The sequence below is a fragment of the Oryctolagus cuniculus genome, chromosome 13, assembly GCF_964237555.1.
Source record: "Oryctolagus cuniculus chromosome 13, mOryCun1.1, whole genome shotgun sequence".
Taxonomy (NCBI): Eukaryota; Metazoa; Chordata; class Mammalia; order Lagomorpha; family Leporidae; genus Oryctolagus; species Oryctolagus cuniculus.
Window position 1 is genome coordinate 20,709,595 of NC_091444.1, and position 25,575 is coordinate 20,735,169.

General features: G+C 60.2%; 1 protein-coding gene across 4 annotated transcripts; it reads right to left on the reverse strand.

The window, feature by feature from the left end:
- Positions 1-7,081: 7,081 nt before the first annotated feature.
- KLHDC8A (kelch domain containing 8A) lies at positions 7,082-18,292 on the reverse strand. Of its 4 annotated transcripts, none has more exons than XM_008268517.4 (6): positions 18,136-18,292; positions 16,890-17,431; positions 14,326-14,490; positions 13,922-14,137; positions 13,219-13,320; positions 7,082-12,315 (listed from the first exon to the last, which is right to left on the reverse strand). In XM_008268517.4, exons 2-6 carry the CDS (start codon positions 17,263-17,265, stop codon positions 12,122-12,124), a joined length of 1,053 nt encoding a protein of 350 aa, XP_008266739.1. In that variant the 5' UTR covers positions 17,266-17,431; positions 18,136-18,292; the 3' UTR covers positions 7,082-12,121. The 4 variants fall into 4 exon arrangements, 3 of the variants coding, with proteins under 3 accessions (XP_008266739.1, XP_008266738.1, XP_008266741.1); XM_008268516.4 differs by lacking the exon at positions 18,136-18,292 and adding an exon at positions 17,901-18,072; XM_008268519.4 differs by lacking the exon at positions 18,136-18,292 and adding an exon at positions 17,742-17,880.
- Positions 18,293-25,575: the final 7,283 nt, after the last annotated feature.

The window sequence follows — 25,575 nt, forward strand, 5'->3', positions numbered from 1 at the left end:
GCAGAAGATGGACCAGGCACCTGTGCTCCTGCCACCCACGGGGGAGGCCTGGAAGGAGTTCCTGGTTCCTGGTTAATGCCTGGCCCAGTCCCGACTGCTGCAGCCATCTAGGGCCTGAACCAACACATGGAAAATCTCTTTCTCCGTCCCTCCTCTCTCTCTGTTGCTCTGCCTTTCGAAAAAGAAAAGGATTCAGACCCCGCCTACGGGCAGAAGGGAGGACAGCAGGCCTTTGTCCCCTTCCCTGAGGGGATCCAGGCCTGCAAGCAGGCAGGGCCCCTGCTTGGATTGCCGCTTTGCTGGGCACACAGCCTTTGCCCCACACCCCAGAGGAAGGTGCCTGCAGCTGTGCAGTTAGGGCCTGCTCAGCATCCAGGAGGATGAGGGCCCCAGGGCTGGGTTTTCTGTGTCTTGTCCGCCCACGTTCCTGCTCCCACCAGCCCCTTGATCCCGTCTAGTGTGAGTAGCGGGTGTCCCACCCCCTCATGGGGCCCCTGCCTGCTTTGTGACCTTAGGCAGAAACTATCCCTCTCTTCCCCAGATCTGCAAGGCCTTGGGGGGCCAGAGCTAGTTTGGCTTTCTTCCCTCTACCAGACACACGCCACTGTTGGTCGGGGTTATCCATGGAAATGGAGTGAGGCCCAGTGGGCAGTTCCCTTGACCTGCTGCTTCCTTTCCTCTTGGGATCTGTGTCCATTTCTGGGGGCCCATCTAGACAGATTAGGACTCTTTAAACGAAGTGTGGGTAATGCTTAAAAACAAAGATTTATTTATTTTATTTGAAAGTCAGAGTTACACAGGGGAGGGGAAAGGAAGAGGAAGAGGGGGAGAGAGAGAGAGAGAGACCGAGCTTCCATCTGCTGATTTATTCTCCAGATGGCCATAGCGGCCAAGGCTGGGCCAGGCTGAAGCCTGGAGCCAGGAGCTTCTTCTGGGTCTCCCATGTGGGTGAAAGGGACCCAAACACTTGAGCCATCTTTTGCTGCTTTCCCAGGCCATTAGCAGGGAGCTGGATCAGAAATGGAGAATCTGGGGCAGGAACCAGCACCCATATGGGATGCCGGCGTTACAGGTGGTGGCTTTACCGGCTACACCACAATGCTGGCCTCCAGCAAGGGTAATTTAAGAGGAGGCACAAGGCTGAGTGTTGGGAGACTCAAGTTCTAATCCTGACTCTAATACCTGTTCTATGGCCTTCTACCAATCGCTTCATTCTACAAGTGCTGGTGAGCATAGGTGCTGGGCCTGGGGATATAACAGTGATACGATGGGCATGGCTTCTGCCTTCAGAGAATCCCCAGTCTTGAAAAAAAAAAAAAAAAAAAAAAAAACAAGCAAGCGGGTCCTCCATGGAGGGAGGAACGGAATGCCTTGGGGATGTATAAGAGGCGGGAGCTACTGGCCCAGAAAGGGAGAGGCTGGTCTGGAGGGCTTCCTGGAGGCAGGGCTTTTAAAGCTGAGACAGGTAGCAATTCACCAGCTGACCAACATTACCTCCTAAGAAAGGTGAAGAATCACACGGGTGAGCCCAAGCTCATTCCCGTCCAAGTTCAGCCTAGACTATAATGACTATTCCCCGAGGTCTGCAACATCTAGCCTACCTCTGGGCACCTAAAAGCTGCTCCGTAGATGTTTGTGGGCCAAAGGGATGCTCAGTGGAATCCAAGGACTGGAGTGAAGGCGGCTACCTGCGTCTGGTCTCCCTCCATGACCAGCACCCTGGTGACAGACAGCAGTGGGGGCCCAGCGCCTGCAACCTCTTGGACTTCCCTCACCCCCATTTCCGCTTCCGTGGCTACCATCTGCATCCCACAAGCCAAGGATGACTCCAGAGAAGAGATCTCCCCTGGCCCAGCCAAGGTGCAACCCTGGGCCTGAAGGGCAGGGTTGTCGTGACGTGGCGTGGCTGCTGTCTGTCCATAGCAGGCAGCGAGCGGGCCAGACAGGCAGACCCAGGGCCGGAACCGCACGCGACACAGAAACGCTCCTATCTGCTGAAACCCGACTCTGAAATTCCTTATGGGGTGGTCTGGTGTGTGGCAGGGCGATCGTGTCTGACGGGGACTGGTCTGTCTACTGTCTGGGTCTCGGGAAATTCCTGGGACACGCTTAGATGAGCAGATGTGCTGGGCTGTGTGGGCTGAGTGAGCTGCTCCATCCTGCCCGTGCCCCCATCCAGTCCTGGCAGGAGGAAGCCTCTCTCCACCGCCAGGCTCAACTGCTCCTTGATTTCCGAAAGCCATGCATTGGGCTGCGCAAGCCCCATCCCTGCCCTTACACCCTCTGAGTATGTGTACTGGGGTGGGGAGGAGCCACTCAGGGGAGGGTGCACGCAGGTGAGGTGCAGCAAGGCCGTGCTTTGGGAGTGGACTAGGGGTGGGACAGGGAAGGCCAGTGGCAGACAGGTCTGAGATGAGCCCGAGAGGTGACTAAGAATTAGTCCCCTGCTCTCAGGAAATGTACGGCTCAGTAAGGAAATAAGGTAAATCACCACGTCCCGGATAATGCAAGGCTACAAGTGGGCAGACCCGTAAGAGAGGTCCAGTGCCACTGGGGCTGAAAGGGGCTGGGGGGCTTAGCTTGGAGCTCCAGGGAGGGCCCCACTTGGGGCCTTGAAGGCTGGGTGAGATTTGGATGAGGGATGTGCTGGGGGGCGGGGAATGGGGTCAGGGGAGGAGATCCAAAGAGGGTGGAGGTCTGGGGGGAGGACAGAAGGGCAGACAGACCCACGCTCCGTGTTTGATGAGCTCTAGGGATCTGCAGGGCCCCAGGGCGTCTCTTCCCTCGGAAACATCTTAGTGTAGGTCCCTGGGCCCCTGCTCCCCTTTCTCTGGTCCCAGGCAGCACATTCTTCCCCCGCCCAGAGCTCCAAGGGTGTGTGAAGGCCCTTGGTATCCCACCCCTCCCCCAGCCCTGCCCCTTGGGGGACAGAGGGCAGTGATGACCTTCCCCTTCGGGGGCTACTGGAACTGCCTAAGTAGGAGCTTGCATGTCAGACCTGGCCCTCGCCCTCCAAGACAAGGAGGTGTAAATGCAAGACGGGCCTGGCAATCCTGGCAGGCTATGGCAAACCGGGCTGCCTGGCTCAAAGCTGCCCTCTTCTGGCCAAACTGAGCCTAGCAAGTTTTATGCTGTGGCCATGCACAGAGTCTGCTTAGGCAATTGGTTCCTTTAGTGAGCCACTCACTTGTTTGTTCATTCAGCAAACATGCACTGAACAACGGCAGTGACAGACATCACGGCACCTAACGTTGCATGAGCCATCCCTGGGTCTAAGGATCTTGGGTGCCCGGTCACATGCAAGACCCTCCGGCTGGGAAGTAGCCAAGCTGCAAGGCAAACCTCTTATCAGGCTGACATCTCAGCTGTGCCGCTAACCATTGCTTTGCTTTCTGGTGTCCCAAGGGGCTTGGGATACACAAGGAGACACAGAGAGTGCGGGGGACCGTGTGTGGAGGAACCACTGAGCTACTGACGATTTTACTTCTAGTGAATCTCACCAGGAGTTTGGAGAATTCCGCACTGCAAACGCTGAACACAGAGCGGTCAAGCTCTCCATTGCAATTCGGATTCAGCATCCAGGCCTGGGAGGGCCCTGTCTCCAGGCCAGAGAGCTTGCCCTGTCCTGCCCGTGGCTGTAGCCAGAGCATACCCAGAGGGGGGAGGCAGGAGTCCATGCACAGAGGGAGGCGTCCTAGGACCCAGCTCCACTCTCCCACCTGCCCACACAGTGGTTGTGGCCAAGGACTTTCTCTTCAGGGTGCGGTGTTTTGTCTATGAGAAGGGATCTGGAGACGTCAACTCTGAGTTCCGTTTCGCATCTGCTGTGAGTTCCTGCGATGGCTCAGCTGGGACACAGTAGAAGCCTTCTTCGGCCCTCCTGGCAATGATTCTCCATCTCTTGGATGTCCAGGAGCCACATTCCTTCTCTCAACCCCAGGCTGGCACAGTGTTGGTTCAGGCCTGGCTCCTGGCCTGAGCTCTGCCCTGTCGCGGGTGCACTGTGACTCCACGTCGTCTCTGCAAGTCTGAGCATGAGGATGGCGCTCTGTGCTAACACACTGGGAGCCGGCCACTGCCCCTACGTTACCTCTGCTCGGGAGTTCCGTCCTTATCACAATTCTGTGAAGCAGGGGCCAGCATGCAATTATCCCCACTGCACAGATGAAGAGACCGAGACGCAGAAAAATCAAGTAACTGCCCATGCAGGCTCACAAAGCTGGCAAGTGCTGGAGCCCCTGGGACTCCATCATGCTTTGGTATAGAAAGGATTCCTGGGGGCCCGCACAGTGGCATAGTGGGTAAAGCTGCCGCCTGCAGTGCCAGCATCCCATATGGCCATCTGGTGCAGGCAGGGGACAGATAGAAATGCCAAGGCTCGGGGCCGGCACTGTGGTGCAGTGGGTTAATGCCCTGGCCTGAAGCGCCAGTATCCCATATGGGCACCGGTTCAAGTTCCGGCTGCTCCACTTCTGATGCAGCTCTCTGCTGTGGCCTTGGAAGGCAGTAGAAGATGGCCCAAGTTCTTGGGTCCCTGCACCCACATGGGAGACCTGGAGGAAGCTCCTGGCTCCTGGCGTCAGATTGGCACAGCTCCGGCCGTTGCGGGCAATATGGGGAGTGAACCATTGGATGGAAGACCTCTCTCTCTCTCTCTCTCTCTCTCTCTGCCTCTCCTCTCTCTGTGTAACTCTGACTTTCAAATAATAAATAAATAAATATTTAAAAGAAAAAGAAATGCCAAGGCTGGAGCTCATGTTGGGAGAGAAGAGAAAGGACTCCCCAGTGTGGGTTTTCTTTTCTTTTTTTTTTTTTAAGATTTTATTTTATTTATTTGAAAGTCAGAGTTACAGAGAGAGGTAGAGAGAGAGAGAGAGAGAGGTCTTCCATCTGCTGGTTCACTCCCTAGATGGCCACAACAGGCGGAGCTGCGCCAATCCGAAGCCAGGAGCTTTTTCCAGGTCTCCTACATGGGTGCAGGGGCCCAAAGACTTGGGCCATATTCTACTGATTTCCCAGGCCATAGCAGAGATCTGGATTAGAAGAGGAGCAGCTGGGACTAGAACCGGCGCCCATATGGGATGCTGACGCTTCAGGCCAAGGCTTTAACCCGCTGTGCCACAGATTGGCCACACACCCCCCGCCCCAGTGTGGGTTTCTGATGCCAAAGCAAGGGAGGAAAAGCAGGTGGATGTTTGTGCAGATCTTTTTTTAAAAAAGGAATTATTTATTTATTTATTTATTCCTTTATTTGAAAGGCAGAGTTACAGAGAGGGAGAGACATCTTTCATCCATTAGTTCACTCCCCAAATGGCTGCAACGGCCAGGGCTGTGCCAGGCTGAAGCCAGGGGCCAGGAGCTTCACCCTGGTCTCCCATCTGGGTGCAGGGGCCCAAGAACTTGGGGTATCTTCTGCTGCTTTTCCCAAGCACATTAGCAGGGAGCTGGATTGGAAGTGGAGCAGCTGGGACTTGAACCAGCACCCATACGGGATGATGGCATCCCAGTGTCAGCTTAACCCGCCATGCCGCAATGCCAGCCCCACATTTATGCAGATTTGAAGCCTAGAGCATCCAGAGCTATGGGAGGAGGGGGGCTCTTTATCCCATTTGTCAGTGGGAAAGTGAAAGGATCTTCCTCCTCTTCTGCCCCTCACTCCTGGGTGGTTTTCCCAATCTCTGAGGCTGTGTAACTCCCAGCACCGTGGGGCTGGCAAAGCCGTGCTCACACCAGGGGTAGTGTTCTCATGGGGGCCCTCCCCGGGGCACTCCGTGTCTCCACCAACCAAAATGACGAAGCTGGGGGTAGAGTGAGGGTCAGAACAGAAGTCAGAGGATGGAAGGTAGCAGCTCTGCACCCAGCACAGGTCACACAGCCCTGGGTATCAGAGTCAGTCTCCTAGTCCCCGGTTCCTATTGGTCAAAGGAGTCCCCGGACACGGAGGTGATCTGCAGACCGCTATGAGCTCCCCAGTGGCTGGGGCTTATGTGCTGGGAGCTGTGGCCACTCCATCGGAATGCTGCTCCCAGGAGGGGGTGGCTGTCTTCCTCCTCCTGGCTCTGCCTCCACGCAGGGAGGCCCAGGACTGACAGGGCAGGGCAGGGCACGGGAGGTGTGCCCAGGAGGGAGGTCTGCCCGGGACTGCCTCCCTGCCCCGTGCCTGGCTCCTGCTGGCAACCTGAGCCCTTGGCCTCCCAAGCTGGTCCTGGAATGCAACCCCCAGCAAGGCACATTCTTTAGCCGGGTCACCAGCTCCTGGCCCTTGGAGAGGGAAGGGGGGGGGACTCACTTTTCTCTTGACCTAAATGACAGGAGCCCAGATCGGTGCTGGGGACTGTGATTACAAGGCTGGATTAATCAGCTGGTTGTCAGCCACAGCTCATAAAAAGCCTGAGCCTGCCCTGTCCCTCTCGTGAGAGCCCATGACAAAGGGGCGCAGGAACCCAATCCCCAAGCAGGGGGATTTGAAACATTGCTATTTCCTGGATCCAGCTCCCTGCGTCCACAGGAGCTGGCGGAGCTTAGAGACAAGGCGGCGTTGTAAAGCTGCCTCTCGAAGCTGCAGCCGCCTCCAGGCCTCGGATTCCTGGCCTTTACTCAGCTCAGGTGTTCGCGCCCTGGGATTTGGATACTGTAGGCCAGGCGCTCTGGGATGCTCTCGGTGAATGGCATCGTCCCAGGCCTGAGGACAGCTTCCTTAGCTGTGGGTGTAGGGAGTAGGGACAGGACCAGGAAACAGTGGCTTACATTCTCCACATGCGTCCAGGAGGAAGAGACATGGCCTGTGCAGGGCAGCGGGTACTGAGCTACTGGACCCGTTCAGGGAACAGTGGGCTGGAAGGGGAGGCTGGAAGGGCGCAACCCTTGGGAAGGACCTGAGAGACCCAGCTGATGCTGGACTCCCCTGGAGGGCCAAGCCCGTGAGGATGGAGTCAGATCCACAGAGAAGACAACTTCTGGAAGGGCACAGGAACCCTAGCAGCCCGGTGCAGGGCCAGAGGCGGGGAGACTGGAGGTGGGGGGGGTGCTACAGAAGTCGTCCCCACGCCAGGCAGTCAGGATCTGAGCTATGCTCTTGGCTCCGTGAGGGACAGGAGTGAAAGTGAGCAGGTCACTTGCCACCTGGGCTTGAGCGAGCTGCACGGAAGGCCTGGAAGCCGGGTCTGCGTGCCACGAGCTCCCGCTTTGGAAGCACAGCTCCAGCCAATCCAGGCCTCTTCTGAAAATGAGGACTTGGAATATGGAGCAAGGGAGTCTGGGAAAGAGACCCGTCAATTAATGCTCCCCAATAATGCTTGTTTCTTTAAGATTTATTTATTTGAAAGGCAAAGTGACAGACATGCATACATACGTGCATATATATCTCTCTCTGTGTTCTTTCCCCAAATGCCCACAACAGCCAGGATAACGCCAGACCAAAGTCAGGGGCCAGGAACTCCATCCGGGTCTCCTGCATGGGTGGCAGGAACCCAAGCACTTGGGCCATCACCTGCTGCCTCCAGGCACATCAGCAGGGAGCTGGATTGGAAGCCTGGGGCAGCTGAGACCTGAACTGGCACTCCGATTTGGCTTGTGGGGGTCCCAAGCTACAGCTTGACCTGAGCTGCCACAATGCTCACCTCCTAAATTTTTTTTAAAGATTTATTTATTTATTTGAAAGTCACAGCTACACACAGAGAGAAGGAGAGGCAGAGAGAGAGAGAAAGAGAGAGGTCTTCCATCCGCTGGTTCACTCCCCAATTGGCCGCAACAGCCAGAGCTGCACAAATTCAAAGCCAGGAGCCAGGAGCCAGGAGCCAGGAGCTTCTTCCGGGTCTCCCACACAAGTGCAAGGGCCTTAGGACTTGGGCCATCTTCTACTGCTTTCCCAGGCCATAGCAGAGAACTGGATGGGAAGTGGAATAGCTGGGTCTCGAACCAGTGCCCATATGGGATGCTGGCACTGCTGGTGGCTACACCACAACCCTGGCCCCAACGTTTGTTTTTGAAACTATGAATTGCTGAGATTAGAACCATGGCTGATTTTCTGTGGAACAGTGGGCAGGGTGTCCCCAGGTCCTTGTTTTGTGCTTCACGCAGGAGGACGGGGTGGTCAAGGTCAAGTATTAGGGGTCCCTAACCCTCCTGGCACAGCCACATCCTCCTCCCAGGGCTGCCCCGCGGTGGAGGCCCGACAGGCCAGGCACAGCCCTGCAGGCCAGAAGGCCAGGAGCTGCTGGCCTGGAGTCCTCTGTCCCCAGCCCTCCACGGCCCCGAGCTGGTGGGGAGGACGGGTTTCCTCTTGCCCAAAAGGGCCTGGGGCACCGAGTGTTCAGGTCCTTCTTCTGCCTCCAGCCCCTCACTCGTGGACCCTGTGAGTCATCTGCCAGTGATTTCCTCTCCCAAGGAGGGAGGTGGCTGGAAACTTCTGCAGGAAATGAAGAAACTGTCTCAGGAGCCGCGCGCGTCCAGGCAGACTAAATTAGGAACTGGGACTGGGCACCGGAATCTCTCCCCCTTCGTCCCCCGGTGAGCCATCCGTTCATTCCCTCAACGCATGGGCTGCAGGCACTGGCGCTGTGCCAGGCGCCACCAGGCACCAAGCAGGTGCAAACAGGTGAGGAGGACATGCCCCTCCCTCTTGCAGCCTGGGAGCCCTGGGGGAAGTTGCACGGCTCCTCTGGGCCTCAGTTTCCCCAGCTGTGAAACCGACCCGTCCCAGTCTGTACCAAGGTACCGAGGTCCCTCCAACCACATGGCAAACATGGCCCTGGGTTCTGGGAGAGCAGAATGACCTAAAGCAGCAGGTGGTCCTGCCTCGCCCGAGGGCAGTGACAGCCACAGCAGTGCACTTCCAAAGGTGAAGGAGTCTGTGCCTGGGCGCCCACACTGAGGGTGCCAGGGTGGCTGTGAGTGCGGCAAAAGCACGGGCACCCCCCACGAGACAGGGGTACAAATCTGATCGCACTGCTCCTCCACTCCAAACCCCAAGCGGCTGTCGGGCCACAGCCACCTGCTGAACACTCGCAATCGACCCACCTGGCCTCCTAAGTGTGGCCTCACGGTGCCCATTTTACAAATGAGAAAACCAACACTCAGAGAGGGTAAGCAGGATGCCCAAAATCAAGCAGTCCATGACAGTCACGACCTGGACCGGTCCCTCTCGCGCACGGCCTGTGCCTCTCTGCCCCGCTGGTCTCCCTCTTCCTTCAACATGCAGTTTGAGATTTTTTTTTTTTTTTTCGGAAAGCTGCCCTGTTCCCCTCGGTTCATCTCAGCTCCCTGGAGTCGTCCCGGTTTGCACCAGCCAAGGCTGACGCTGGCCAAATACCAACCGCAGGCTCGGTCTCCCGTCTTCCCCTGGACTGCAGCTGGTAGGGGCAGGAACCCAGGCCTAGCGTCATGCCAGCCTTCTAGACCAGGACCATTCTGAAGACAGACATGCTCCGTGGGGCAGGGGGCGGGGGGTGGGGGGGGATGGAGACCTGTAGCTCATCAGGTGTCAAATGCTGCCCAACAGTGTGGAATCAAAGATGGGACAAAAACCTTGGCAGGGAGCTTTCCCAGGGATATGGACGCAGGAATACTCTATGCTCAGTATCTGTTGCACAGTAGTGGCCCTCAGAGCTGCCATTCCTCCAGCCTGGGTATTTGGGACACGGAGTTGGTCCTCTCGCCTTTGCTGCTGCTGTCCCATGAGGAAGTGCAGAGCCATGCTCCCAAGTTTGGAAAGCAGACCTTGTTCAGTCACTTACAGCTTGTGACCCTGGGCAAGCTACCCCCGCTTAACCCCTCCGAGCCCGGGTCTTCTCCCCTGTGAAATGGGAGGGCACTCAGCGGTGGGGAGTGAGGCCTGGAACCGGGTCATCGGGCCCCAGGCCCCGTGCCTTGTCCAGGGCACCACGAAGCACAGGACCGCGTGGGCTAGCACTGACCTTCAGTACCTCCCCGAGTCCTCAGGGTGGTACCCCAAGCTTCTCCAGGGTGGACTTCTGAGAGCCGAGTCCTCGGCTCCGGGCAGCTGCAGCCCTGAGTTGCCCATACAGGGGTCAGAGGTGAACGCAGCCTTTCGGAGCTGGTGCCCCTAAGACCCCACCCCTCAGTTCCTATGATTTTAGTGTCTCGGTCCCATCCATGGATACGGGGCCATTTGGTGCACTTGGCTCTGTCCCCCGTTAGAACACACGACTCTTAGGGAGGGGTGGAGATGGGGGCTGTGAGGCAGAAGCGGGAGGGGAAGGGGAGACCGTACCAGGGCTGGCCTTCGGGGCAGCTTCTCCCGGCTGTGCCGTTGAATCCTCCCTAGCGTCAGCAGCACCTCCAGCCCCTTCGCCTAACGGTGACTTCTGGGCGGAACCACAGCAGGGCCTGGGCAGCAACAGGCCTCTCTGAAGTGTGCTCGCTAGGGGGCCCCCGTGGCCTCTGGACGCCTCCCGGTCAGGGCAGGAAGGAAAGGCTGGCCAGCAGGTGGCAGTGCCCTTCTGGGACCCAAGTGAGGAAAAAGTCAGGTTCCTGGAGGAAGAAAATCCCTAACTCCTAAAGACCCAGGTTTCGCTTGTGCTGGAAGACCTGGCTGAAGGTGGCGGCCCCCCTCCCCCAGGAGACCCCCTGCGGTCCCCAGATCCAGGCAGCTGATCCTCCAGCTCCTGCCCCAGGAGAAACCATCCGTCCGTGATGGAGGAGCGTTACCCACTTCTCCAGGCCCTTCACACCCTGCTGGCCCAGCTTTCCAAAGCAACTGAGGAGTCAGGGTCATGGCACAGAGGGCTAAGCCACCGTCTCCATCCCCGAATCCCATACTGGGGCACTGGTGAGTCCCGGCTGCTCTGCTTCTGATCCAGCTCCCTGCTGATGCGCCTGGAAAAGCAATGGAGGATGGCCCAGGCCCTTGGACCCCTGCCACCCACGTGGGAGACTGGATGACGGATGGCATTCCAGGCTCCTGGCTTTGGCCTGGCCATTTGAAGACTGAACCAGTGGATGGAGACAGGCTCTCTCTCTCTCCTCTCCTCTCTCGTGTGTCACTCTGAGAACCAGAGGTGGTATGTATGCTAAAAGGAGGCACATTCTTCAAGTCCCTTTTGCCTAGGTCAGTGAGCAAATCCCTTCCTACTTTGCATAAGAAAAATAGGAAGTCGGAGCTCAGGCTGACACAGGGAGGCACCAGATGCAGAAGACCCCGTGTGAACTTGACCTTCTCTGAAGACTCCTGGAATCTCAGTGCAAGAGAAGGAACTGCCTTTGCGGGGGTGGGGGTGGGGTGACCGGCGGCCGGGATCGCAGAGGCGGCACTGGAGGGGAACAGCCGAGACGATGGCCACATGGGACCCCATCTAGCCTCAGCGTGGCAGAAGGATTGTCACAGGGTCCCCTCTGCCCATCAGACACCCTTCCACTCCACCCTGAATCAAGGCACCACAGAAGGTAGGAATATAGACTTTCATCATTGTGCTGCTGCTGCTAACGGGTGAATGAACCCATCACGGTGGATTTCGATGGCACAGTGTAAATGAGGCGGCTTCGCACAGGAACACCCTGGGGACCATCAGTGACAGAAGGGCCAGGCCTCTGGTGGGGACAATAGAACGGGGAGAGATGTGGGGATCCCATTGCTTCTTCCCCATCATCATGCACCTGGCAAGGACCCCCAGAGGAAGCCCCTGGGGCCTGGACTGGCCACGTGAGCCCGTGTCCCTCCCAGTGTGCTTGCCTCTAGCTTCACATTCAACTCTGGCCAAGCAGCTGAGGCCCGCGGCCGAGCCCTACTAAAGAGAGATGTTGACCTCCATCTTTCAGGACCCTCCAAGTAGTGCAGCGCTGGGGAGACAGCAATCGCGGCTCAGTCCGTCAGAGCCGCCCTCTCAGGTGGAAGGGGGCGCTGCCCCGGGCCCTCCTGTGCCCGAGCAGTAAGTGGGGACCCTCTGCAGGGGACAGCCCGGTGGCAAGCTGGGCCCAGCAGGGTCATCTGCGCTCTGGACAGCGTTCTGGGACTGGCAGGGTTTGGAGGTGGTGGGGGTAGGTACAGCCCCAGGATCTGCACCTGTGGCTGCTGACAGGAGCTGGCGACCTGGGGAGCAGCCCGCATGCCTCACGTCAAGAGTAAAGGGACACGCTTGGGGGCCAGGGCTGGGCCCGGCCATAGCTAGGAGTCAGAGACACACAGGGCTTCCACCGCGTCGCTCAGGCCCTGGTTGACGCCCCCCACAGCCAGCAGGCAGTTCTTGACGACGATGCTGGAGCAGGCACAGCGCGGCGTGGGCATGGCGGGCAGCGCCTCCCACCTGTTCTTCCCTGGGTGGAACGCTTCCGCTGTCTCCAGGACGGTGGGCTGGTTTCCTGACAGCACCAAGGAATGGAGACCTTACCAGGGCGTCCAGCCGCCGATCCACACCCTCGGCCACCCAGCTCCCTCCCTGCCACAGGCAGAGGCCAAGCGGCTTCAACTTCCTTAGCCACAGGACCGCCACCGCCTCCTCCCTGTCCTGGCCCAGTGGCTTCTGTCACAGCCATTTCACCCCCCCCCCCAAGCCACCTTCCTCCTGTCTGTCCCCCGCCTTGCTTTCACCAGAAGTTTCTAGAGCACCATGGCCTCCCTCCCCCCCTTTCACTAAAAAAAGCTGCCTGGCTGGGGGCCCTTGCGTGGTCACATCCCACGTGGGGAGGTGGGAGCTGCCCACAGCGCCAAGCACTGGGAGCGTGACCACCCGTGTCGCCTTTCCCTCGCACTGTGGGCCTTTTCCCTCATAACAATCCCCGCCCCCTCCCTGGTGTCAATAATACGAGGGGCCGCCACAAAGTCCACGGAGAAATGGAATGAAAGGACACGTCTCCCTTGCTGCAGAGCGTTCTGGAAATGCACGCGTCGCTTCTTCGTGGCCTGTATTTTCATGAACTTTTTGAAGACCCCTCAAATATCAAATTCCCAGTGCCCTGAGAAGGCTTTATTTCATCGGGCTGCTTTCCTATTTCGCGGTGAGGCTGGGTGTCCAGGGAGAAGATAGATTAGAGCAGGAGGACCGTGCGACCCCTCCACACCCTGTCGCCAGCCACAGAGCAAGCCTGAGCCACACGAGACGTCCCTCTGTCGCCTTGGGCAGAGAGCACAGTGGCGCCTGGAACTCCTGGGCCCGTAGCAGTAGGCAGGTGGTGTGCCAGGAGCCGGCGAGTGCTCTCCTGCTCAGATCAGTGTCAGGGATCCCAGCACCACAGCCCACCCCTGCCCGGGGGCTCCAGCCTTACCCAGTCCACCAGCCACGACGACACGTCCACTCAGAGAGCCGGCCACGAAGTCTGCTCGCCGCTTCTTGAGGAAGAAGGAGCGTTCCATCTTCAGCCATCCCCCTGCAGGCGTGGTGGCCGCGGGACAGAGAGAGAAGGAGATGCTGCCCACCGCCACCCTAGATGGGGGCGCCACTCCATTTACCCTTTGTGCTCAGGGGTCGGAGGGGTACACAGCGCCTCCTGCTGTCTAAAATGACATTCTCTTGGGGCCTCCACCCTCTCCCACACCACTGCCGTGTGCGGGACCCTAATCCCTTAAGACAAATCACCTGGTTTCCACTTCTGTCCTCATGGCTCTACGGAGAGGAGGCTAACGAGAGGCAGTGAGTGGAGGAGGCAGGATCCCTCTGTTTCTGCATCACTCAGAAGTAGGGACCCCCCACACCCACACACCTGGGCCTGCAGGGGTATTGTAAGGAAACATACGAAAGGAGGCAAGGGCTTTGCTCACACCCAAGCAAGCGAGAAGGAGCCCTGAATGGAATAATCCCACACCAAGAGTAGCCCCAGGGGCAGGGGCTCCAGGCTCCTCTGAGCCCCCCCCCCCAAGGTGAGTAAGCGGCCCTGGGAAGCTGGATGGGCTGGCGGAGGGCGGGGCGTCAGCCAGAAGGGGGTGTGGTCAGTAGGGCATTGGTGGGGGCACCCTGGAGAGCCCGCTCACCCTGCTCCATGTCAAACATGTCCATGGTGCGCAGGAACTTGGGCCGCCGGTAGAGCCGCCCCTGCCGCAGGCCCCCCAGGCTGTACAGGTGGTCGCCGAGCGTCACAAAGCTGGAGAAGGCCCGCTTGCAGGGGATGTTGGGGAACTTGGTCCAGGAGCGAGTCTCGATGTCAAAGACCTCGAAGGCGTTGACCGCGTACTTGGACTGCCGTCCCCCTGGAGGCCGGAGCAGGGTGGACGGTGGGTAGGGGCTGAGGACAGGGGCTGGGTTACCCCTCACGTGGGACGCTCCCTGAGCGGTGGGATGGCATGCTGAGGACAGGCTCTGCACACAGGTACTGCTCCTCGTGGGAACTGACCCGAGGCGGGAGAAGGCATACAGACGGGTGGCGACTCCCCCTTACCCAGCACGTAGATCTTGGACCCTCGGAGGAAGGAGGTGGCGGCATATCTCGGGGTGGGCATGGGGGCTAGCGACACCCACATGTCCTTGAGCATGTCATAGTGCTGGAGGTGGCTGTGTGGACGGAGGTCCAGGCCCATTCCACCTGCTGCGTACACTCGGTAATCTAGGAAGGGAAGCAAGGCCACACACACCCTTGGCTCAGCTCCCAGGCAGCACGAGACCGACCACGGCCAAGGCCAACTCCTAACCGCTGCTCTGTAGGAACGCGCCCCAGCTGTGGCCGTGTGGCTGCCAGCACCCCTGCCCTGCTGAGCCTGGGTTCTCCTGCAGCTGTGGCAGGACCGCACCTGAGCCTTCTGTGGGGTCCAGCCCTTGGCTAAGGTCGTGCCCAGGGCAAGGCTGCGGTGAAGTCCAGGCCCCGACAGCCCAGGGCAGGACCTGCCCCCCACCCAGTCGCCCTCTTTCTGGGACAGCCAGCAGGAAGTCATTCTTCTGATGCCCCCAGCGGTGGCCTGTTCCCCAAGGTGTTCCCAGACCCGGAATTCTCTCCATGCAGCTGGAGGCTCCAGAAATGAGGCCAGTCGCAGCTGGCTGTCGCTGGCCTTGTGGGATGCAGAGCTGTCCACGGGGGGAGGCTGGTGGAGCCAGGAGGTGCCCTGCCCTAACCAGGACAGGACTAGGGGTGAGGGAGGGTGAGGCCTGGAGGACGAAGGCCTGGCCCCTTGGGAAAGCCGGCCCTGCAGGGAGCCGGCGTGCCAGCCAGCAAGTCCCCTCCCGTCCCGGCCGCTCTTGGCTCCCAGTGGCCCTGTCGAGGGGCTGCCCCGACACGCGGCCTCAGAAAGGATCAGAAGGCTCCTGTGTTCACCGGGGCCTCTCCTGGCTCCTGCCCGGGACTCGCAGGGCTCCTCCCTGCCCAGCATCCGGTCTCCCAGCAGCCACTCCTCATCACTCGAGGCTCTAACACCAGACCCCTTTGCTCCTCAAGGCTACCCCGGGAGTCAGCACTCTTCCTCTCTACTCCCCAAACCCAGCCCTAGGCCAAGGCTGGGGGATGCAGCCTGATAATGAGGACTTCACCTCCACAAGCGCAGCCCTCCCACCCACCCCCCACCTGAAGCACCTGCTCCCCACTACTACAGCGCTTCCACGTGCTGCTCCGCCTCCGTCTCTGGCTCACCTGGGTGTCCCTGAACTGCAGGTGGGGCAAGGGCACTGACTCAGGGTCCCCAGGGTGGCGGCACCTCCGTCACCCTGCTCCAGCACCCTGCTCGCCATGCATTACCAAAACTACCTTTGTTTCTGCCAGCAGGCTGTGGGTCCTCGTGAATTTGTTCAGCCGTAGCCCCCGAGTCTGGTACAACGCCTGGCACACAGCTAGCGAGTGCTTATTAAACCCATGGGATGCCAAGGTGAAGCGCCAGACACCATCATCACTTCCTAGCTGTGCAACCTTGGGCCAGCGACTTAGCCTCTCTGGGCCCCACGCCGCTTCTCTCTAAACAGGACAACAATAGCTTGGATCTCACCACACAGGCTGTGAGGATCAGTGGTGTTAACACTGGTAAAGACAGTCTCTCAGCAGCACCAATGGAGGGGGACCTGCAGACAACAGGGTCCTCTTTCCACTTCCTTGTTCCCCACGGGCCTCCCGGCTTTCCAACCCTCCTCCTGAGAGGCTGTGGAAGCCCCCTGGCTCCTGCCCTAGGGGACTGTGGGTTGGTGCTTCTCTCTGGCCACCTTCACTGGTCATAGCTCCAAGGCAGGGACCAGATCTGCCTCTTTCCTTCCTGCCTGGGCCAAGCCCTGTGTCCTGGACAGAGCAGGTGCTCAGGAAACCCCGGGTTCTGAGCCAGCGCAGTCTTGACAGGCAGCGGGATGGCTCAGCAGAAGCGGGAGGCAGGGACAGAGGAAGGGGCAAGGTCACCCGTCACTGCAGGCGTGTGGGAACCCGGGGGCTCCTAACTCGCCCTGGACCAAGTCCTGTAACAGCTGCGGGTTTATAGCCAAGAGTTCTAGGTCCCTGTCTGCGCCCTGGGCTGTGGCAGCCCTGAAAAAAATGGAATCAGGGGCTTAGGGAAAGTGAAATGGGACTCGAGAAACCAGAGTCAGCGCCTGCAGGCCCTGAGAACCTGGTGCCCTGGGCAAGCCGCGGCACAGCCCTCAGGGACAGCCTGGTCCCCATAAGCATCTCTGAGTGGGGGGGTGGGGCTGGGGTGGGGTGAGGACCTGGAATCAGGTCCCAGAGCCCTTGGCGGGGCTGACACCTGCAAGGTAGGTTTCAAGGGGTGGGAGGTGCTGAATGTAGGGGTCCAGGTGGACATGCACTGAAGCCCCAGCCCACCCCTCTGGCTCTGCCCGGGCAGCGGCCTGCCGGCGTACAATTACAGGCATTTCCCTTGCGGGAACCTCAGTCTTCCCATCTGTAGGTAAGGCCAGTGGGTCCCTAATTCTAGCGTCTACTGGTGGTAGTGGGCCCCAGGACTCAGGCTGGTCTCCACCGCTTGCCCGGCAGCCACCACCCCCCCCCCCGCCCCGCCACTCCCTTCTCTGCTCCCCACTTGCCTTTGGCCGTGACAGAAATGCCCATGGCAGCCTCTCGAAGGGCGCTCCGCTTCTTCCACTTGCCCTCGTCCATGTTGTACATCTCCACGACCTTCAGCGGCAGCTGGCTGGTGCCCACTCCCCCGATCACCAGGATCCGCTTGCCCAGGGCGGTGACCGCCACCCCGGCGCGGGCTGTGGGCATAGGGGGCAGGGCAGTCCACTGGTCAGCCTCGGGGGAGTAGACCTCGAAGCAGTCCATGGGGACCCCATTGTCGTCGCAGCCCCCGATGGCATACACCTGTCCCCCGCTCTCCAGCAGGGAGCAGTAGACCCGGCGGCTGGGCAGCGGGGCCAGACGCTTCCACTGGAAGTCCTTGACGCTGGGCACCTCCATGGCAGGGTGGGCTGGGCCCGGGTCCGCGGGCTACTCGGCGCCGGTTCCCGAGTCCCCTCTCGCCGCTGCCTCCATTGCGCTCCGGGGCGCCGGCTCCAGCCCGACGCCGGCCAGGGCTTCCCAAGTCCCTCAAGCTTCAGCGGCCGGCCGGCATACACGCTCGGCCCTGCGGGAGGGACCGGACAAGTCAAGGGCAGCAGGGGCAGGCCACGCGCGCTCGCGGGCTCCGCAGCCCCTCGCCAACTTTAAAGGAAGACGCGGAGGCGGAGGGCGCCACCCCGCGGCGGCACCACGCCCGTTACCGCCGTGGCCCCAGCTCCGTCCCCGCCCACGGCCCGGAAACCGCGGGGGCGCGCAGGCTTCCAGCGGGTGCGGGGAGCCGGCGGCTGCCCGCGCGCCAAGGAAGGAGCTGGCTTTGGCGGCGGCGCCTCTCCCCCTCCTCGCAATCCCGGCGCCCCCGCCCCCGCGCCACTTACGCGGCGAGGCCGGCGGAGCGCGTGGCGGGCGCCGAGTCCCCTCCCGGCTGCCCTGGAGCAGCGGGCCTCCCCCAACCCGCGCCCCGCCATCCCAGGCCGCCGCCGCGGGGGAGGAGGCCGGCGAGCGAGCTCCGCACACGGCCTCTGCAGGCGCCACACCTGTGCGGGAATCCGCGTGCGCCCCGCGGCGGAGCCAGCAGTGACCCCTTTACGGAAGCACGGGCCGCGCCCAGGCCGCGGGGAGGGCCTTGGAGCCAAGGGGGCCGCTCCCCGTAGCCCCAGGTCAGGAAAGCAGGCGGCAAGGCCCAGGCCCCAGATGATGACAGGGAACCAGCCTCCCTCCCTCCGGGGCGCAGGCGGGCGTTTTGGGTGAGGAGGCGGAGAGCCCGATTACCCGGTTTATCTACAGGACACAGGCTCCGTGCGCCACGGCCCGGCTCCGCGGCCCGCTTTGTTTGCGGGGAGGTATCATCACAGGGTGTACCCTCGTAGGAACAAAGGACGCGGGCGTGACTCCCGCAGAGCGGACACAGGTGCACCCCGACCCGCACTGAGCCGCGTACCCGCCACCGCCCCCCCGTGGACACACCCACCGAGACGCCGGCCGGCGCGCAGATGGGCGGACCCGCAGCCAGAAGCTGCCACCAGCATCGCCACCACCACCGCGCAGCCTTCCGCCCACGCTGCAGGGTGACCAGATCTCGGTTCTTGGCCCAAGCCGTTTTCTAACAGCCTCTGCGGGACACCACGGACCCGCCTGCCCCAGGGTACGGCAGGGCGCTTAGGGGCGTCCCCCTGTCTGGTTCTCTCAGCCACGGCCCAGTCTTGAAACCCGCGGCCGGGAGTCCCACTGACCTAGGTCTGAGTGCTGCCTCTGGAAATGAGTGAAGTATGCTGGGTCCAACTGTGTAGCTTTGACAAGACGTTTTTTCAAAACAAAACCCCTGTACGCGCTACCTACTGATGGCAACAGTGTAGGGAACTGTAGCGCAGTATCGCTGCCGGAGTGCTGACGCTGCACGGCGAAGACAAGCGCATTCCCTCACTGCAAAGACCCCTCTCGCTGCCCTTGCACACCCACACCTGCTTCCCTCCCGCCCCCACCTTCCCACGCCTTCCAGGCCCTCGCGGAGAACAGTCTGCAGGTCAGGAATTTTTGCCATTTCAAGGATGATATAGAAACAGATGGTGCTCTATGCAACCTTTGGGGATTGAATCTTTTTTTTTTTTTTTTTTTTTTTTTGGCCTAGCATAACTCCCTGGAGAGCACCCCAGTTGTTGCAGGGATCAGCAGGGCATCCTGTTTTATTCCGGAGTAGCATTCCACGACACGGATGTGTCCTTGCAGGGGTTGGTGATGAGCAAACGAGATTGTATTTGTAAAGTGTTCTGTGCACTTTTGGACCTTCGGCAAGGGCCCAGTGGACCCCTAGGAATAAATACCATTGCCAGCATCCATAGCCAGCAAAGGGAAAGTCGAGACGGGCACCAAGGCTGCGTCCCTGCGAGAAACGAGAGTCACAGCCTGCCGGGGACCTGGGCAGTGTCCTGAGTTCTTGGCGTAAGGGTTTCACTGTTGGGGTGGGCATGTGGCTTCCTGGCTTCCTTGTCCTGCAGCCAGTGCCTCGGTTTGGTTCTCGCTCCAGCTCCTGACTGAGGCTTCCTGCCACCCTGGTGGGAGACCTGCGCTGAGTGTGGGCTCCTGGCTTCAGTCCCTGGCTGTTGCAGACATCTGGGGAGTGTACCAGGGGGCGGGAGCTCTCTGTCTCTCTGCCTTTTGAAGTAAATATTTGTTAAAACTCCATTGCTTTTTATTTGAATTCTCTGTTGTTAAAAATAAGCTCTTCTAGAACCTTCCCAGAAGGCTGTGTTCCACTTTCCCTGTGCACTGAGAGCCTAGAAATCCCCAGAGAGTGGTCTGAATTAGGGAAGTGTTGCAGAAATCGCCCAACATTGCTCTTTCACCCTTGGGGTCCCAGCTTGCCCTGAAGGATAGTGAGCAAACCCTTCCACAAAACAGCACGAGGCCGGCACCGCGGCTCAATAGGCTAATCCTCCACCTAGCTGCACCGGCACACGGGGCGCCGGATTCTGTCCCGGTTGCCCCTCTTCCAGGCCAGCTCTCTGCTGTGGCCAGGGAGTGCAGTGGAGGATGGCCCAAGTCCTTGGGCCCTGCACCCCATGGGAGACCAGGAGAAGCACCTGGCTTCTGGCTTTGGATCAGCGTGGTGCGCCGGCCGCGGCGGCCATTGGAGGGTGAACCAACGGCAAAAGGAAGACCTTTCTCTCTGTCTCTCTCTCTCACTGTCCACTCTGCCTGTAAAAAAAAAAAAAAAAAAAAAAAAAGAAAGAAAGAAAGAAAGGCGGAGAGACAGAGACCATCCAGTCCCATGAAGCAAAAGCCCCATCCTGATCTCCCACTTGGGTGGGTGGCAGGGGTGCAGGTGCTTGGGCCATCTTCACTGCTTTCTCAGGTGCATTAACAGGGAGCTGGATCGGAAGCAGAGCAGCTGGGATTCAAACCAGCGCTTCCATATGGGGATGCAGGCATCTCCAGCAGCAGCCTAGCCCTCCCCGAGCCACGGGGCCCGCCCCATCCCGGGGTGGGGGGGAGGTTGCCAGGGCAGGAGTCGGCACCCAGGAGGGCAGACCAGAGACTCGGTGAAATGAGACGTCTTGCTGTGACAGGCAAGCCGTGCGGGGCGGGGCTCGGTTGTGAATTCCAGATCGGATGCTCTTTATGACGATGAAATCACACGTGAAAGACTCCTGCCCCATGGAGGAAACCAAGCCTGGCGGCTCCCTTGGCATCCAGCTGCGGTGAGGGACGCGCCCAGACCCGCACAGGGATCCCCTCCACTGCCGGTCCCCTCTGTTCTAACCCGAGGTTCCTGTATTTGCAGGGACCGCAGGCAGTGCAGGCCGTGGCTCTGGACACGTGGGCCCTAGGAAAAGCACCCGAGGGTGGGCCTGGGCCCGTGGCTCATTTTCGGGCAGTGCTGGCGTCTCTGCACCCCCTCCCCCTCCCCCACAGCCAGGTGACAGCCTTAACTCCTTCCACTGAGTGCACATGGAGGAAGCACGTAACCTAGCAACCGCCACTTAAGATTCCCTGAGTCACCTGCGGTTTCCAGGCCGGGGCTGAGCGTGCACCAAGTCGGGGGGGGGGGGGGGGGAGGAAGCAGGCACAGGGGGAGGGTCCCGTGACTCCTCTCATCCCCACCCCTACCCACCCCTAGTCTACTGTGTGGCCATTTTCCTGGTCAGGAAGTTCTTGCTTTAAAGATCTTGCATTAGCACTGGGCCCTGGGTTTCCCTTCTCAAGTGTTTGACTCTTGGCCTTGCTTAAGAGGTGGGAGGGGGGAAGGCCACGAAGGCCCCTGGTGCTGTGGAACCATCATCACTGTGATGTGGGTGAATCCAGGAAGCACAGGACGCTCAGCCCCAGGCAGGGCCCCTCCGCAAGGTGCTCTGTGTAGTTTTTGGAGAGACGCCTGGGATTGGTTGAGGTCTAATTTACGTAGGATAAAATGCAATTTCCCCAAGTACGCACCCAGCATCTGGTATCTGCAGCATCCTGCTTTCGGAGAACTCAGTGATAGGTTTAAGGAGAAGCTGGGGCGTCAGGGGCGGACAGGCCACAGCTGGAGCACCCATGAGGCATGGAGCAATTCCAAGAGTGAGCAAGAAGAGCTGTTGGGCCATCAGTCACTGTAGCTGTCCCTTCTCCCTCCCCGGTGGGCATCCCCTGGGGGCCCCTGCTGCCTGCAGGCCAGGTCTGCCTGCTCTGTGCCACCCTCTTGGCGCGGTGCCCCGGCATTGCCGGGGTGTGTGAGTGCTCTGGGCTCACACACACCAGGTCTGTGTCCTGGCTCCTCAGCGGGTGACCATGAGCAAGTCCCTGCGTCCCTGAATCTCAGCTGCCTCCCCTGGGGGAGGAGGGAGAAGGAAAGCCACCTTCCGTGCGAGAGAGCTCGAGGGGAAGGGGTACCTGGCGCCGTCCTGGGCGCGTCCTAGGGTCCTGAGAGGCCAGCGCCCTGGGGCAGGCGTTTGGCCTGAAGGGGAAGATGCGGGTTAGGACAGGGGCCTGGGTTCAACTCCCGGCTCTGGCTCCTGACTCCAGCTTCCTGCTAATGAAGACCCTGGGAGGCAGCTCCAGTAGTTGGGTTCTTGTCGCCCATGGGGGAGACCTCCACTGAGTGCACAGCTCCTGGCTTTGGCCTGACCCAGCCTTGGCTCTTTCTGGGGAGTGACGAGCAGGTGGGAGCTTGCTTTCTCGCTCCAGCTGTCTCTGCCTCTCTGCCTCCCTTTGTGACTGGCAAGTGTGTGCACCTCTATCTGTGTATTCAGGCCAGGAAGCCCCACAGAGCTGCTGCCGATCCCACAGAGCTGCTGCCGATCCCACGAGGCAGGTGGCACGACCAGAGACCACACCCCCCACAGGCAGCAGTCTTTCCTGGGCGTCTCTAGGACAGGAGCTCCCTTCTCCGAATTCCCTTTTGCTGCAGCCCCAGCTGCCTTCTAATCTGGGGAACAGCTGCTGTGCATCCCCAGATAATCACCTCCCGATCCCCAACCTCAGGCCGGCTCTGCCCTGGGGGAGTGGGGTGGGCGTGGGGGTGACTCATCCTATTAGGGCAGAGGCTGCCAGCAGGCCAGGGGAAGGGGAGGGCCTCCCACACCCCCACCCCACATGGAAAAGCCTCTTTTAGGGCCTCCTTCTGCCCAGCTCCATATCAGCGCAGGGGATTCTGGGCTCAAGCGGACTTGCCGGGGTGGGGTGGCTGGCAGCAGTCAGAACCGTCATCTGCATGTGTTCTGTGGCCCTGCCGCTCCGGGGGTGAGGTCCGCCCCCCCTGCAGCATTGCTATGAGTTGCTGTAGCCACATTCCCTCCCTCCCTCCCTCCTGTGCAGCGCACCCCAAGGGGTCTGGAACACGGAGGGACTTACTGGGCATCAGTTGAGGAATGAGCGCTGGAAAGTGGATCCCGGGGGTGGGGTGGAAGTGTCTGGCACTGAGTGGTGGGGGTCATCCTGGCCCTCACACTCATGCACAGTGCAGGACACCGAGGGGTGTGGCAGCCACACCCTGCCCCAGGGTTCGGTGAGCACGATGAGGGTGCCTATGGGAAGCGGCACCTCTGAAAGACCCCAGCTGCTGCCCTGTGCTTATGGAGGAAATGGGGGCTGATAACAAAGACAGGAGGTCCGGGTTCTGCAAAGGCAGCGTAGAGACTTAAAGCACAGCGTGTGGTGAGGTGGGAGGCCCAGGTGTCACCTCTGTTGTTACCCTGGGGAGACACCAGGAATGGGAAGGACCCAGTACTGCCAGTCAGAGAGCTCTGCTCCAGCCCCGGTTGGCCATGAGCAGGCCATGCACCTTCTGGGGTCTGGGAAGGCGAGGGGGACAGCGTGAAGCTGGGTGCTCCTTGCGTGTGTCACAGGGTGGGGGGCCCTGCAGGAGGAAGCCTTAGTCAAGCTGACAAAGCAGCAGCTGCCGGGATGGTGTCCTCCCAGGGCACGCGATGGCACAGAGGTCTGGCCCCGTCGGCTCTCACGGGCACTGCCAGCCACCACGCTCTGGTCCCAGAGGGCTCCTTAGTGGGGGCCTTTCCCTGCCCTTTGCTGCCACCAGCTTCATCGTCCTCCAGTCAGCCCAGCTGTGGCTGGTGGGCTGGCGCTCTGTCAGCCTCAGGTGCCTGCCCAGAAGCCCGCTCATGCTCACAGCTGGGTCCTGACCTTCCTGGGTGCCTGTGATCTCCGCCAGCTGCCAGGACTGGAGGCGGAGGACTTGGCTCACATCACAGCCCGAGCTGCCCCTTGCTCTGAAAGTGACAATGTGCCCATTTGTCCCCAGGCTGGGGCCTGCCTGGGTGCTGGGGCCACCAGGGGCCTTATCCTCTAGCCTGGCTAATGTTGAGGACAGCAGCGGCTTTGGGGGGCCTGGGACAGCTCTTGGGAGAACAGGGACTGCAGGCGGGGAAGCTGAGCGGACCCCTGGCGCACGGCTGTTTAAATGCCCATTAGCGAGTTAATGTCACCATTTCCAGAGCCGGCAGCACCCTCCATTCTTCTTAATTAAAAAGAGCTCCGTGCCCTGGCAGAACTGAGGGAGGGCTCTGAACGATCTACACGCCAGCCCTGCTGCTTCCAGATGGGAGCTCCACAAGGAGGGGTGATTGGCAGATGAGCCAGCCTGCCATGGATGGTGCGCGTGTGCACGTGCATGTGTGTGTGGGCTGTGTGCATGTGTGTGTGCTCTGTGCATGTGTGTGCACATATGGGAGCGTTGTGGTGTGCATGTGTGTGCATGTGTGTACACGTGTGTGCATGCGTTGCTGTGCGTGTGTATGTGTGTGCTCTGTGCATGTGTGTGCACATATGGGAGCATGTGTTGTGGTGTGCATGTGTATGCACACATGTGCATGTGTTGCTGAGTGTGTTTATGTGTGCGTGTATGTACATGTGTGGGCTGTGTGCGTGTGTGTGTTGTGTGCATGTATGTGCAGGCTGTGAGTGAGCAGAGCAGTAGGCCTGCTGAGAGCAAAGGGCTAAACAGGAATGCGGCCTGCCCAAGTCCCGCTGGGTCCCTCTTCCCAGCAAAACTCTTGTATCTGCAGGACCAAAGCTCAGGCCACCGGGCTGCTGCCTCATCTTTATCCAGGAGAGACAGGGGCCACTCCCTGGGGACGCCGCTCCTGTCCAGGTGCCTGCCAGTCACTGGCTGCCACTGGAGCTTACCACTTAGTGTGAGGGCAGCCATCCTCGGGGCCCGACTTCCTTCCCTGCCTCCCTCCATAGCAACAGATTTTGCTGGGTCAGGACATCTAGCGGCATCCAAGGCTCTGGATCCGTTTGTGGGATCAGAAGGAACGATGGCTGGGGGGAGAAGGCACTCACTCCTGGAGAGCCAGGATGTGTAGGCGGTCGGCCTCAGAGGCAGCCTCTTCTGCCTCTCCTCCTTCCCCACCCCATGGCCCTGCTCACCGCCAAGAGCCTGCCATCGTCCCGGGGCGCCAGAGCAGGTGCAGCTCGGCCTCCAGGTACAGAGGTAGGGCGTGGCTTTTCCCCCCCTCTCCTCCTCCCCTTCTCCTGCAGTGGCGCTCTCTCTCTCTCTCTCTCTCTCTCTCTCTCACACACACACACACACACACACTGGCTCCTCCCCAGAGGCTCTGGAGAACCGACCAGGCAGAGGCACGTTGAAACGAGGGGGTGGGGCTGCAGAGCAGGCATCAGCCAGCGCCCTGCTTCCGCCCCCGCTCCCACGGGAGACGGGCCATCTGCTGTGCTGACCTGTGTCCCCTGTGTGCTGGAGACAGAGAGCTGGCTGCAAGTGGGCTGTGTGTGTGTGTGTGCGTGTGTGCATGTGTGTAAGAATAGACAAGAGTCCAGGAAGGTGAGAATCAGCCAAGCTGTGGGTAAATCCAAGGGTCTGCCTGTGGGCACTCCCAGGACAGGCAGCTGCCTGCCTGCAGAGGTCTAAGGCGCCCTGGGAGCCGGAGGTGCTTTTCCAGCCGAGCACAGAGCAGCAAGGCCCGAGCTCCTGGGCATCTCCTGCCACCCGTCACCCTCAGAATGTGCCTTGGGGCCCAGGAGACACCAGTCCTTCCCTGGCTATTGTGAGAAGCAGAGTGACACTTCTGTTCACACCCTGACACCCGGGAGGCGCCACCTGCAGGGATCTTGTGTGTCCTTGTTCCTCCGCAGCCCTGGTGTAAGCACATGGATGACATCCGCCCCCTGCAGCCCCGGGACTTATGTTCCGGAAGCTCCTGGGCCCAGCCTCCCTCCGTGCCCCCATCCCAGACAAGACCTTAGTGCAGGGGCCCC